The 14,371-nt window shown below is 43.6% G+C and overlaps 2 protein-coding genes across 6 annotated transcripts; one reads left to right on the top strand and one right to left on the bottom strand.

Annotated features, from left to right (window-relative positions):
* SCO1 (synthesis of cytochrome C oxidase 1) lies at positions 1-9,083 on the bottom strand (the record flags this gene model as incomplete). 4 transcript variants are annotated; one of them, XM_083428509.1, is made up of 6 exons in its annotated part: positions 1-771; positions 2,486-2,601; positions 2,753-2,845; positions 5,669-5,866; positions 6,926-7,016; positions 8,947-9,083. In XM_083428509.1, 5 exons carry the CDS (start codon positions 6,954-6,956, stop codon positions 640-642), a joined length of 570 nt encoding a protein of 189 aa, XP_083284635.1. In that variant the 3' UTR covers positions 1-639. The 4 variants fall into 4 exon arrangements, with proteins under 4 accessions (XP_083284635.1, XP_083284634.1, XP_083284632.1 ...); XM_083428508.1 differs by having other exon boundaries at positions 6,926-7,019; positions 8,947-9,080; XM_083428506.1 differs by lacking the exon at positions 8,947-9,083 and adding an exon at positions 8,355-8,507.
* Positions 8,975-14,196, top strand: ADPRM (ADP-ribose/CDP-alcohol diphosphatase, manganese dependent). 2 transcript variants are annotated; one of them, XM_083428502.1, is made up of 4 exons: positions 8,975-9,105; positions 10,032-10,671; positions 11,798-11,914; positions 13,548-14,196. In XM_083428502.1, exons 2-4 carry the CDS (start codon positions 10,047-10,049, stop codon positions 13,856-13,858), a joined length of 1,053 nt encoding a protein of 350 aa, XP_083284628.1. In that variant the 5' UTR covers positions 8,975-9,105; positions 10,032-10,046; the 3' UTR covers positions 13,859-14,196. The 2 variants fall into 2 exon arrangements, with proteins under 2 accessions (XP_083284628.1, XP_083284627.1); XM_083428501.1 differs by lacking the exon at positions 8,975-9,105 and adding an exon at positions 9,414-9,551.
* The last annotated feature ends 175 nt before the right edge of the window (positions 14,197-14,371 follow it).

Raw genomic sequence — 14,371 nt, 5'->3', positions numbered from 1 at the left:
TAGGTTTCTTCCACTTTATTTCATTATCTGTGCATTAAATGCCACTTTACCTGATCAAGAATCCATGATCAATATAGCTACCACCATTACCATAATCATTTCAAAAAGGCAAAAAAAACCAGCTCCTACGCCTCTCAGGAAAGTTTTGGAAGCGATATTGAAGCCGTGGGACTGAGTCAAAAGACACAGAGATACCAAGCAAGCCTCCTCATGACTGATACCTTGAGCACAGTTCAACTTAGCACCCCACTGTACGTGCGTCAGCACAGCACACTACAAGAACGGGGAAAGATTCAAATGCTCCTGTGAATGGATTCAATGACCCTCTCACTGGGACCTCCTCTGCGTCATCCCTAAAGACCTTTAAGAAGCAAGGCACATTCAGAGAAAAATATTTGGTCGAGTACTTTTGCTTTATGATGTCCAGCTCCTTATTTAATCCATTTGAGTCTTAGCCCGTAGGTATAGCCTTAGCTGAGAATTCAAGTGCTTAAGGAAATTGCCAAGACAGATTATGCCCGCAGCACTTCATCCAACTAATCAGATTTCCCTGGCACATTTTAGCTGCATTTTAGTGTCATGGGACCAGCCTGCCTGATATGCAGCTTCCTTGCTTTCTAGTGCAAAACCTTCCACCTCCTAGCTCTGTTTATATTGTCTCATGTGTCCAGCAATTGCAGCAGCAATCTCAGAATTCTTCTTGTTTTGCCCAAAATAATCAACAAAGCCTCCATCTGGTCCAAGAAGGTACATTAAGATGGTGTGATCCACCTGCAGAAAACACACAAGACAAATTGGGAATAGAGTGGAAAGGAGGGTTAGGTTAGCAGGGCAAGTTCTGGTCAGCAGTAACCCACAAGAATGATCAAACTGCCACCCTTAGCTCTGGATTTCTTCATAAAACCAAGAGCTTGTTAGACAGCCTAGAAGTGCCTCAAGCAGTGGCTCTTTACTTGACAACAGAACTAAAAGAGAGCAAGCGATAAAAGAGGGCTGTGAAAGCAGCCAGATCCTGCAAACTTCATAGGAGTTTGCTTTTTGAGAACCGTGTGTGTGTGTGTGTGTGTGTGCGCGCGCGCGTTTTAAAAAAGCAAGGCTCTTCCATGAAATCCAAGCTTTCACTAAGAGCTAATGGCAGACTAAGGATTTTTAAAACTCCAGAACTGGCCTTCTGCATTCAAGATCCTCCATAACTTCCCTGTATCAAATGACATGCAAGGTTCTTCTCTGTTCTGGCGAAGAATAAACCTCTTCTCTGAGAGAGGCGGAGAGAATGATCCCTCCCAATGCAACTCAGTGGTCTCCTATTGGAATCCCTCTTGGAAGCAGGAAAATACAGAGACCCCCATGGCTCTTTCTGACATCACAGAGACAGTCCTTGCTCATCATGTGATGGAAATTCAAGAAGACAGGGCAGACGCACCACTCTCTTTGAATTTACTCATTCAGATTATGGAAGAAGAGGAGCAATATTGAAATATTCTCTAGCGGGACAGAGAAGAGGCCAATTCAGATATTACTCTTAGTCAATACTGATCATAGGTAAACATTCATGTTGTGTCACTATCTCATTTTGTCAACAACAGGACGGACTTTTTGGAAGCGGGACCAACACAAAGATGTCACTAGATTCTAAAGAACAGGCATTAAGATCCAGGTCAATTAAAAATGCTGCCTGAAACAACATAGGCAGATTAGCCGAACAGGACATAGGTAAGGCATGTGTCATTTGCTGTCTTGCTCCCTCTAGTGGCAAAATTGTGTTTTAATAATTTGCATGACAAATAACACCCCACACAGAATTCACATTAAGTATTCTGAGAAGGGAAGGTGGCTTGTGATAAAAGAGGGCATACCTGGGCTTTTCAGACCACATGATGGACCAATCAGGACTAGCTAATAAGAAAAGGCAAGCTTGCATCCTGCACCTTTACACAGCAACACCAACCTCCAAGACTCCTATTGAGGCCTACTTCTAACTGCCAGGCTGTTTTTCAGATCAATTGAAACAGGGACACCTTTCAGTAACTGCCTCCCTGCATGTGAAAAAGGATACCTCTGAGCTCTTGTAGCAGACAGAAAAGGCAAATGAAGAAACACTGCGGTCTCACATGGAAAGCCTTCTCATTATGAACAAACTATGTACTCTCTCCTCCAGTAACGCTTGCTCACAATTGCCTATTAGCTTTTACAACTTTGCTCCTCTCACCTTATTCAGAAATATCACTCAACTACAAGCCAGCTGCTCCAACTCCAGATATTTTTCAGACACACCTCAAAACCCTATAAAATTCCCACAGCTAGGCAACACTTCCACCCTCCATTTCCCCATCCTCTTGTAGGTTTCCTCCAATTCTCTCCTTTAGAAGAGATTTAATTGAGAAACTCCCCCTAAACTCGCCTTGTCCATTTGGAAAGTTCTAAACCTTTTCTGTGGAGCCAACTAGCCTTATCAACCTGTAACATATGCAAAAACGTTACTCACTATGTAATCATTATCTTCATCTTTTGGGCCAGAGCTGTAATAGACCCGATAGGCTCGAGCCACCTCGTCGATCTGTTCTTTCGTACCCGTCAATCCGATCAGCTTGGGTGAAAACTCTTGAACAGAAATGGAGCTAGTTAGATCAGCTGACATTCAAGATGAGGGCCCAAATTATTACCCTCTTCCACTGTTGGAAAAGCTATTCAGCTCTACAAAGCTGGGTGTATAGGGAGTCAGTAGAATATCAGATATGGAGGTTAACGTTACCTTTAACGTATGTGGCAACAGCTTCTTTCGTGTCTCTCTCTGGATCAATCGTGATGAAGAGCGGAGTGAGGTTTGGCAGAGACTTGATCTCATCTGTTGCCATAAAGCATGATAGTTAATATCCCACTAACTGACTCAAGGCTACTTTTGCGTTCCAGGTCATAAAATACCATAGAATGTGCCAATTTTATTACAGTGCATCTTCAAAATGGTGCTTTTGTGGGATGCCTTTTTTGGAGAAAATGCAATGTAATGTGGATGCTTTATTATATATTGGGGTCCTCCTATCAGTTGCAACACATACCCTAGCTGTTTTAATACAGTTACAACTCCACCCCCACTGAGGTCCAGCGCCGAGGGCCTTCTGGCGGTTCCCTCATTGCGAGAAGTGAGGTTACAGGGAACCAGACAGAGGGCCTTCTTGGTAGTGGCACCCGCCCTGTGGAACGCCCTCCCTCCAGATGTGAAGGAAATAAGCAGTTATCCTATCTTTGAAAGACATCTGAAGGCACCCCTGTTTAGGGAAGTTTTTAATATTTAATGCTGTATTGTTTTTAACATTTGATTGGGAGCCGCCCAGAGTGGCTGGGGAGACTCAGCCAGATGGGAAGGGTATAAATAATAAATTATTATTATTATTATTATTATTAGAGCTGCCACTGTGAGAACAGGATGCTGGACTAGATGGGCCATTGGCCTGACCCAGCAGCCCCTTCTTATGTTCCTAAATGACGAACATGTTGCCTGTACCAGAGAGGAAGCTACTCAGGCTCATGGCCAACATTTGATGAATACTTCATAAGCTTCCCCTCTTATCAGTGGTGTGCAACAGGTGAGATTTGGCTCATAAGGTCAAGAGATGACCTGGTACATCCATGGCACCACAATATTCTTTTGAAGTAGGTACAGTGGTGCCTCGCAAGACGAAATGAATCCGTTCCGCGAGTCTCTTCGTCTTGCTGTTTTTTCGTCTTGCGAAGCATGGCTATTAGCGGCTTAGCGGCTTTAAGAAAAAGGAAACAAACTCGCAAGACATTTCATCTTGCGAAGCAAGCCCATAGGGAAATTCGTCTTGCGGAACGACTAAAAAAACAGAAGACTCTTTCGTCTAGCGAGTTTTTCGTCTTGCAAGGCATTTGTCTTGCGGGGCACCACTGTATGGAGAAGGATGGGCACAGAGAGATTATCTGGATTTTATCGGTCTTTTAAAAGCCGTAAAATAAAGGGGGAAATGGGAGGGCTTATTACATTGAGGTATATATGTGTAATCAATGAAAAAGCAATAGAAGGTGAAATTAAAAACAGGCCCTGTTTTTCAGGCTGAAGTTAAATGAGGGCCCCGAAAAGACTGAAAACCATTGTTCAGGGACCCGAATTATAGGCCACAGCTTGAAGGCCTAATGCACAGGAATAAATATTTGCGCACTCAGATTCTTATACATATTTTTAAAACAACCTATGCATATAATATTTACAGTCTGTATCTATTCCCAGTCTGTTTAAACCCTGGTTATTTTCTGCAGAAATTTTAATGGGTGAAATGGAAAATTAAACATATACATTTTAATTATTATTAAATTTATTACCTGCCCTCCAGCAGGGCAGGTCGCAGGGCAGAAGATGGCAGCCAGGGAGATGGAGGCACTGCATAATAACAGGAAAAGACTGGGAAATAAGTGTAAGTGATTTAAAAAGGAATATTGTCATTTCAAGAATATTGTGTAGGAAAAGTAGCTCTGCCTGAAGAAGTTTAGCTATTACCCATAAATCTAGTTCCTTTCAAAAGAAATATGTTGCATCCAAGAAGCTCCACGTTAGCTATTTGTAATCTGTATATTCTATTAGTAAAGAAACATTCTAGCAGGTGCACTAGAGAATGCCAGCCCATACACTTTGACAAGAACTCCAGAAATGAATATGAAATTCCATTTCTGCAGCAGATGAATGCCACAAGGAGATGCCATCCACAACACAGTGAAACGAAAATACTGCCACTAGGGGGCAGCAGTTCCCTTTTACTAAGGGCAGATTAGTATACTGCAGGCATATCTAGGTAGTTTCGGGTCTCAAAAAGGCAGAGCTCCATTCTGTACAGTACGTGACTTCATATTCTACCAATTTACACAAAATATTTTATTACTTCTTATCCCCCTTCCATTACCAGTGTAAAGTCATCTTTACTATTAAGTTATCTACAGGCTTGTCCCACGCAACTGCTGGTAATTATCTGTCTTAGATGATCCCTGCTCCTCCAACTTTTATGACTTACATCTGATTAAAGATTTCCTGCTTCCTTAAGCGACTGGCCCTCTCTTCCTTGCTGCCCCTGCAAGTGGAACTCCCTCCCAAAACTTGGGCATGGTGCCAACTCTCTGCTGTTCTTCAAAAGCCATATTTCTGCAGCCAAGTTTTCAGTACACGTAACAGCTTCTAATCACTTTACTTCATCCCTATACTTGCATTCCCCTCCTACCCTCCTATTTTTCCTGCTGCCTATTTCAGACTAAGCCCTATGAGAATGAAGCCCCACCTATGTCACCTGTTCAGGGCCACCAATGAAGGTCTTCACAGGCATTGTGCTGGCCACCCATGCTGTAATGGACCTACTTACCACTGACTTTAATTAAGGAGTAGGAGAAATGACGAGCAGAAGCAATGCAACCGACTAAAATACATGTCAACAATAGCAATTTATTGTTGGTAGTCACATTTCAGAGGTATCTTCTCAATTAACAATGTATATTAATAACTAGGGGAAGAGGGGGTAATTCTGTGCAGACCTTGCAGACCTATATAAATCTGCCACTGCCTGAGCAACACAGGCTAAAAACATTATTAACCTAGAGAACAGAATGAGATTCTTCTCTATGAAGAGTTATTTCAGGGAGAGTTTGGGCTTCAGTATGGCTTACTTACCAATTTCATCGATGACAAGAACCATTTTTTCCAGTTCTTCTGGGCAAATGTCAGGGCAATGTGTAAAACCAAAGTAGATTAACACCCATTGGCCCAGAAAGTCACGATCCGATTTGGGCTGCCCATGGTGATCGACGAGTGAGAAATGGCCTCCCAGCAATGGCTTTCCAAGAGCCCGTTTCCGCTCCTTCTCTGCCTCTGAAATCAAAGTGGAAGGTTACCTGCCTACCACTCCAGCTTAACAGATTCTATAGCACTGCCAGCAAAGCTGCAACTATATTCTTCCCCCATCCCACACTTCCTTTATGACAGCTAAGTTTGTATCGCTCTTTAGTACTACAATCTGGCTTGAGTTCCCCACTCCCACCCAATACTCTTGATATCGCCATGCTCACTGTAGATGTGGGTGCTCCATTAACTATAGATTTGTATCGGTAAAGTCCAGCATCTTGAGGCGGGGTGTGTGTGTGTGTGTGTGTTAAATGACAAGAAAAAAGCCAAAAGCGGCAAGGGGAAATAAGTGTTACAAAATAAATGCAAGCAGTGTCAGGTACTTGATTGCAAGTTTCAAAATGACAACAAGAAATCTAACTGTAATTACCATCTGAAAGAGTCAGTAAGACTGGAAGTTTTCAGCCTCTCTCAGAATCAACCTGCAAAGCCTTCAATCATTTCAAAATCATTTTTCTCTTCTCTTGTTGCCTCTTCACCCAAGGGACTTGGTACATGCTTTGGGACACGCTCCCTCCCACTTGTCTTAGAAGTACTTTTCTCCTTGTCAGAAGCAAATATCAACTAAAAAGTTCACTAGCTCAACTTCCTAATACTCAGGTGCTTCTTTAAGCAGTTCTAGTGACTCTGAAAACAGTTATCGGAAAACATCTACTGCAGGTATCAATATTTTCACACCCAGGATGCATTTGGGACCCACTGCTTTTTTTATCTTTTACCATATATTTTCATGGTAGTGGTGCTCCTACCTTTGCATCAACTACAGCATTAACGGATTCATCTTAACAAGATAGGGGTAAGAAAGTTGCTGGGTAAAAGCTGGGAGAAGCGATAATCTCTTAGGATCAAAAACCTTTTCTCACATAATAGTTTAGACCTTCAGCACAGGTAAGGGCAGTGAGGAGAGGCACTCAGTGAGCTACATCCGCAAAATATTCACACAACCAAGAAAGAAGGCAAAGCCTTTGCATCTGTGCAGCAGGGTGAAAAATGACTCTACAATAGACACGATTAAGTTTTACATACTTTCTTCTTTCTTTTTCTTGAAGAGCTTCATTGCTGCTAGCAGACTTCCTCCAACAGCACAAGTAATTGCCAGAGTCTTCCAAGTTACAGGCTACTGGGAAAGAGGAGGAAAAAGAAGTGCACATGTAAATAAAAAACTTGCTCACCAAGCCAACTTCCTCATTCAACTTCCAAGTCACTTCCAAGCTCGGTCTTCTTGCACCTTCCATCTCCTCAACCTTTCCCTAATTGAAATACGGTACAGTAAGCATGCAACTTACACACAATTAGCTTGTGCGCATTCCGTTTTAGAATCATAGAATCATAGAGTTGGAAGAGACCACAAGGGCCATCGAGTCCAACCCCCTGCCAAGCTAAATACGCTTGGCTAAATAAATATATAATAAAAAGGGCGTGGGGGGGGGGACGTTGGCAATACCACCCACCACTGAACCCAATGTGTTTTGACTATAAGCGATTTCAGCTTTAAGCATGATCCCCAGAAGGTAGCATAAATTGCGGGCTTACTGTATAGCTGTGGTTCCCAATGTGGGGCACATGCCCCATGGGGGGGGGGCAACTTGATTTTTAAGGCGGGTAATTCAAGAATGAGTTAGACCAAGTTAATGACTTTTTGGAATGTGGGTGGCATTGTGGGTCAGAAGATTTGGCAGTTCGAATCCCCACAACGGGGTGAGCTCCCATTGGTCAGTCCCAGCTCCTGCCAACCTAGCAGTTTGAAAGCACGTCAAAGTGCAAGTAGATAAATAGGTACTGCTCCAGCAGGAAGGTAAACGGTGTTTCCGTGCGCTGCTCTGGTTCGCCAGAAGCAGCTTAGTCATGCTGGCCACATGACCCGGAAGCTGTACGCTGGCTCCCTCGGCCAATAAAGCAAGATGAGCACCACAACCCCAGAGTTGTCCGCGACTGGACCTAACGGTCAGGGGTGACCTTTTAGGCTTCCTCCACGTGAACAGGAGTTCACTTTTTGATTAATAAGAATTATATGTCACGGGGGAGGGCATCAGGTTTTTAGAGATGCCTAGGTGGGGCATGAAAAAAAGAGGTTGAGAACCACTGCCTATACAGCAACCTGCTCAGGCAGACAACCGCTTGAACCCAGCGCAGCTAAAAGGAGCAACTTAAGATTTGGAAAAAAGATTCAGGGGCTCTCGCTTCTCCTCCATGCAAGGGGCGAGAAGTAGTTCCGCCTGCACTACTTAAGCGGAAATGCAAAAGGGGGTGCATCTGGACGTCACTTCGCAGCCCTGCAGCGGCCGGACAAGAGAAGCGGCACCATCAAGCAGACCGAAAATCATCTGTCTCCCTCAAGGGCTCCACGTGCGCCTCCTCCCTGCCCTGCCCCGCAGCTTCCCCAGAAGAAGGCGCCCCTGCTCTTCCCTGGATGCGCCCAGGAGCAGCGGCTCCCCCTGGAGCGGGACTGGCTCACCCCAGGTTTGCTGGGCCCTTCCCGCGGCTTATCCCCCGGCGGCAGTGTAGCCAAGGGCTGAGCACGATAGCGAAGGGAAGGCCAGCGCGGCGAAGGGGCTCGGAGACCCCAAACCGCCAGAAGTCGAAGCCGGGTCACCGCCGCCACCGCCATCCTCTTTCCCGCCCGCCCCGTCCAGCCACGCTCCGGCAGCCCATAGAACTAGGAAAGAGCAGGAGTAGTGACAAAGGTTGGATTTCCGAGAAAAACTTGGCATTCGCCAGCAACTGAATTCGCTGCCGTCCTTTCAAAAAAAATTATCCATGGACAAAGAGCACGCTCGCCTTATCCCTTGGCATCACTACGTGTGTTTAGCTCGGGATTGTAAGAGTGGTGGGGGGGGGAGGAAGTAGACCCGGAAGTGCTCATAGGGGTAGTGCTGCATTCGGCTCTAGAATTTTCGTCTCTCTGAAAGTTAGCTAGACGGAAGTGTCCGGGAGAAACGCTTTTCGGAACAGGAAGTGACGGGAGCACGCCGGAAGTGGGGGTTGGCTTTCATTGAAACCGGGAGGAAGGAGGGTTTTGGGTCGCGGGAGTCGTGCAGTTATGTCACCTCAGTTACGCAGGGGGCAGAATGGTTTCCTTTCGTGTCTTCCGCCAGCCCTCGATCCAGAGACGGCTAGTCATTTTTGAAGAGCCCGATCTGCTTCTTAGTCGGGGCTGCGATGCACAGGCGTCCTAAGCCACCATCTCAGCCCTTCCCAGCCGCAGTGTGAGGATAACAGACTTGCATTGGCATCTGCAAGGACAAGTTGTTGTTTTTAAGTGTTTAAAAAAAACCATTTAAAATACAGCACAAACTCTCTGCGACCCGATCACAGCTTCGCCCAAACTTCCCATTTCTCAGTTGCTTCCGAACCTCTGGTGACTTGAGACGGAGGGGAGGAAGTATTGAAAAATAACAAGGAAGTTTCGTCTCTATAGACAGTTTGATTGTGACGCTAGAATTGCCTCATTGGTTCCACTCACAGCCTACCATAAAAGGGGATCTTTAAAAAAATTACTTCCATTTCTCTATGGCGGAGGGAAGGCAGCAAGTAAGGAGGTGGGGCAAATGAATCAGGAAATGAAATGATGCTCAGAGAGTAGATTAATTTTCTTTCACTGCTTTGCCTCAGAAGAGGACTTGGTTTCCCCGGTCTGCTTCTTTAAAGCGAGGTGAGTGGTGTGGGTATGTGTCTCGTTTCCATAGTAACGATGTTGGGTGGGGGGTTCTCTAGACATTTCCCCTCCCTCCTCTATTGAGTTTATAGGGCTAGGCAGACAGATGCGTGGGTTGTGGTTGTTGTTTTCTGCAGATTTATAAGCCGGCAGGTAACTTGCCAAATCCTATAGGCTTCAATTCTTAGTGTCAGTGGTTCAAAGCACTGACATCCCTAAATCCGGTGCAGCCTATTCCTCTGCATGTTTACTCAGCAGTTCAGTAGAACTTGCTCCTAATCCAAGTACATATGCACAGGATGGCTACATTTTATTCTGTCAGCTTTATAGAAGTCTAGCTTCTCCAAAAGACGGCTAATGCCACCTAAAAGCTATATTTCAGTAACACATTCATAGGCACCCACACTTCCCCCTCACCACCAGTTTAGTATTTGAACAAAATCCTTTTCTTTCTTTCTTTGTGCTACATTTTGGCAGGACATATGGGCAGTTATGGATGACGATAATAATGGTAGCTGTACACAAGGAGCCACAACTTCTGAGGCACTCTTCTCCTTTGGAGTCATAGCAGATATTCAGTATGCTGATCGAGAAGATGGCTATGATTTCTGCGGACTGAACAGGCGATATTATAAGCATAGCCTATGTCACCTCCAGAGTGCAATCGAAGACTGGAATAGAACAGATCTTAAGTTCGTATTACAATTTGGGGACATCATTGATGGCTGCAATGCTGAACTTAAGATGTCAGAGACAGCACTGGGAAGAGTCTTGGAAGAATTTAAGAAGCTCAAGGCCCCAGTCCATCATATATGGGGCAACCATGAATTTTACAACTTCAGCAGAGACTATCTAGTAGATTCAGCACTGAACACCAAGTACTTACAAGAACAGACTTTTCTTAGCAATTCTTATAGAAACCAGAGTTCCACTGGAGACAATGCTTCAGAATTCTATTATGCATATCAATTTTGCCCGGTGTCTAAATTTCGATTCGTCATCCTTGATGCTTATGATATAAGTATTCTGGGGAGGGACACATCTACCAAAAAATATCAAGATTCTCTAAAACTACTGCGAGAAAAAAATCAAAATGAGAATCTGAATAGTCCATCAGGTACTGTATTGTGCTGAGCAGGGCTTTTGTATTTTTCCAGACTCACATTGAGGTAGCACCTGGCCTTGTACTAGACTGAGGGACCTGCCACTCAGAAAAATGAACACATCTGCATGTATTTCTCTGACTTAAAAAGTGTGTGGAAGGGGACTACAACAGAAGAACATTCAGTTTTGAGTGGCAGTTTTTCTACACAAAAAGTTCTACCAGATTAGGCTAGGCAGTGGGCAGGGCTGTACATTAATGGCATTTATGTAATCCCCTGAAAGGATAGAGAACTTATCTCAGAGTAACTATTTAATGCCTGAATGTAGGCCAGGTATGTTCAATATGACATTTTGAATGTATGCAAATATGTACAAATGTTTACACATATATAGCATACTTTGGAGGAAGCAGGAGATGGTAACATTCTAATTTGCAGAAATGGGGAATCAAATGCTTTGACTACACAATTGAGGATGTATGATTTAAAGGGATGTACAGAACGTTGGTTGTTTCCTGGTTGGGAGCAATAGGCTGAGTACAAACAATTATGACTTCCTAAGCCACCCACAGCAGGTGGCGCTGTGGGTAAAACCTCAGCACCTAGGGCTTGCCGATCGCATGGTCGGCGGTTTGAATCCCCGCGGCGGGGTGAGCTCCCGTCTTTCAGTCCCAGCTCCTGCCCACCTAGCAGTTCGAAAGCACCCCTAAGTGCAAGTAGATAAATAGGTACCGCTTTATAGCAGGAAGATAAACAGCGTTTCCGTGTGCTGCGCTGCTGCTGGCTCGCCAGAGCAGCTTCGTCACGCTGGCCATGTGACCCGGAAGTGTCTCCGGACAGCGCTGGCCCCCGGCCTCTTAAGTGAGATAGGCGCACAACCCTAGAGTCGGACACGACTGGCCCGTACGGGCAGGGGTACCTTTACCTTTACCTTTAAGCCACAATATGAGCCTCGTGGCTCTGCATACAGCCACATTGTTCTTTCCTTTATGCAAACTTGAAAGCAAGCCACGAAGTCTTTACTTAACTTAAAAGTCCCTGTAGGGAGAAAATGCATATTTTTCTAAAATGCACATTTGTAACCTAAAATATAAATGGCTTATTTGGTGAGGTTTTTTATTTGGCTTTCTTTTTGTACAGGTCTTGTTGAACGTCAGTTTGTGCAGTTCAATGGAGGATTCAGTCAAGAACAGCTGGATTGGCTTGATGAAGTCCTTACATATGCTGACAAAAATCAAGAAAGAGTTGTAATTATGGGTAAGACTTTTTTGTTTTTCACTTTTTAAGGCACAGCAACTGTAATAGAATATCACAGTATATCTCATGAAATTCTGCTTTTTACAATTTTGACAAGCCATTTCTCAAGCCTGAGTCACACCCCAAAACTGGCCTTTGGAGCGAACTCTGTTCATGTCACAGTGGTCTGATTCTGCCATTATGTGGGCTAGATCCATTTTCAGGATAGGTTGAGATCTACAGGAATAGCTACGGCATGCAAATTAAAAATGGATTGTGTGCGCTTAGCCACACGGTGCTCTGCAAAACAAATTGAACTTGGTACACAGTCAGGTCCAATTTATGATCTTGCAAATCATCGTCCCTTAAGGAGAAGGTGTAAATCAGAGGTTATGGAAGGAATGGTGCTGGATGTTGGTAAACACTATAGGGAAATCAGGTTCCTGGAACACAAGTGGTAGAACACTTCTTAGAAAAAAGTGCCTTATGAGAGGGTTGCTCGGTCATTAGAACTAGAGGCAAAAGACTGAGGGTTTCCTTCATCTCATTCTACTGCTTTAGCTGACACATGCTAAAAGTTAGGGTAGTGGGATTTGATCACAATACTTCATTCTTCATAAAGTATACTCTGCCAACCAGAAGATTAAGGGCCAGTGGGAGGTTGCACACCAGGAACAACATCACAGGAAGGGATACACCAGACTGGCTCTATCCCCTAGGGAAGCGGCAGCCATGGGGAGTTTGCTGCCCTCTATGTGCCGGAGAGAATACTCCGTTCCAACTGATAGTTGCCCTGGGATTGAAGAGAAGTGCATTGTGGCCTCATCTAACTGACCAGAGCACTGATAGGTTGTGTGTGGGTTTCACAATTTGCTTTAAGCTGCTTTTAGAATCACTCAGTTGAACACCTGAATATAAATCTTCTAAAGAAATAAAAACAAAACTCGTGTCGCCTTGCAAACCCATGACAGAGAGAATCAGGCCTCCAGTTTGGCTTCCATTTTATTCTTTCAAGCCCTGAAGTACGTTTGAGCTGTTTTCTCAAAAAAGAAATACAGGATAGTTGGAAAATGTGGACTAGTTACTCCTGTTTCTCCCAGTTCCACATCTCTACAAGGATGTCTAAATGACTAGAAACAGTATAAGTATTATTCAAAGTATAATGTACTCTTTGTGTGTGCATCAAAATGAGGAACACACATATATATATTGCTTTATTTTAGATACATTTATTATAGTTAAATTTATTCAGTTTCAGTTTGTGCAAGGAACGCTTTCCTAAGTATTCATAATGTGTCACGTGTATTATTTCAGTACCTTTACAACCAGCCTGTAAAGAAGGGCTAGTTAACGCTGTGAACTTCTGGAAGGTGTTGGACCACAATTGGTGCTCAAACATAAGAAATTGTAATTTTCTACCTGCTACTCAGTGATCTCATCATGATTGGTCTATCATGTGAATCAAGGACCTTCAGCTCATAACATTTGTTAATAAGAATTTTGCTTAAAAATGACTTCAGGTGCCTGTCTAATTGTGAACTTGCAGAGAATACTACCGGTATATAGCCATTTTCAGCAGCTTTAGCATTTGGAGAGCCGTGTTAACAACTGTGAAATTTCACCTGTTTTGACTGCCTCTCTTCCTCCGTTGTAGGGCACATACCCATCCACCCCAATTCTACAAGCGATGTCGCCCTGGCTTGGAATTATAAAGATGCCCTTTCTGTCATCCACTCGCATCACTCTGTGGTGTGCTTTCTTGCAGGCCACCTTCATTTTGGTGGATACTGTTTAGACTCTTATGGAGTTCACCATGTTACTCTTGATGGGATTATAGAAACTCCTCCAGAAAGCCATGCTTTTGGAACTATACAGGTCTATCATGACAGGATGGTATTAGAAGGAAGAGGAAGGATTCTAGATCGAGTGATGCATTACAAAGGTTATCAGACTTTTCACAGATGATTGTATTAGGTCTGATTACTATTTAATGCATTGTGCACTATGCTGGAGTAACTATTTGCCTGAAGCTCATTTCAGCCCACGGATTGGCATGTTCAGCTTGAAGTGTCAAGCAAACTAAATGTCTGCACTGCTTAGTGAGGTGTGGAAATGTAATCAATTACATTTGATTCAGTGTTGGGCATTTGTTCTATATATATTTTTCTGATTTTAGAATGTTGGTGTGTAAATTATTTAATATACCATGTATTTTTTTTAGTTGAAAATTTATAAATATTTCTATAATTAGAAATGCATACATTTAAATTTGCAAACGTAAAATAAAAATTAGTGGCTGGGCATCTTTTGTTTAAAATGTGAATAATTGCATATTCATTCAACTCTGATTATCATACCCTGTTTGAAGGCTGGACCAAAAGCAAGACTCATAATATTACAGATCATAGTATTTGCAATGCATTTCACTTTGCTAGTAGCTTCTAGCAAAGAAATTGATGGGTTATTATGCTCTCTCTT

Source organism: Podarcis tiliguerta (genome assembly GCF_965153285.1).
Source record: "Podarcis tiliguerta genome assembly, chromosome: 2".
Classification (NCBI taxonomy): Eukaryota; Metazoa; Chordata; class Lepidosauria; order Squamata; family Lacertidae; genus Podarcis; species Podarcis tiliguerta.
This window is presented reverse-complemented; position numbering and strand designations above follow the sequence as displayed.

Coding starts and splice junctions, on each gene's coding strand:
- ADPRM (XM_083428502.1), top strand. CDS start 10,047: ATGGATGACGATAATAATGGTAGCTGTACACAAGGAGCCACAACTTCT. Junction 10,672..11,797: donor GAATCTGAATAGTCCATCAG/GTACTGTATTGT, acceptor CTTTTTGTACAG/GTCTTGTTGAACGTCAGTTT. Junction 11,915..13,547: donor AGAAAGAGTTGTAATTATGG/GTAAGACTTTTT, acceptor CCTCCGTTGTAG/GGCACATACCCATCCACCCC.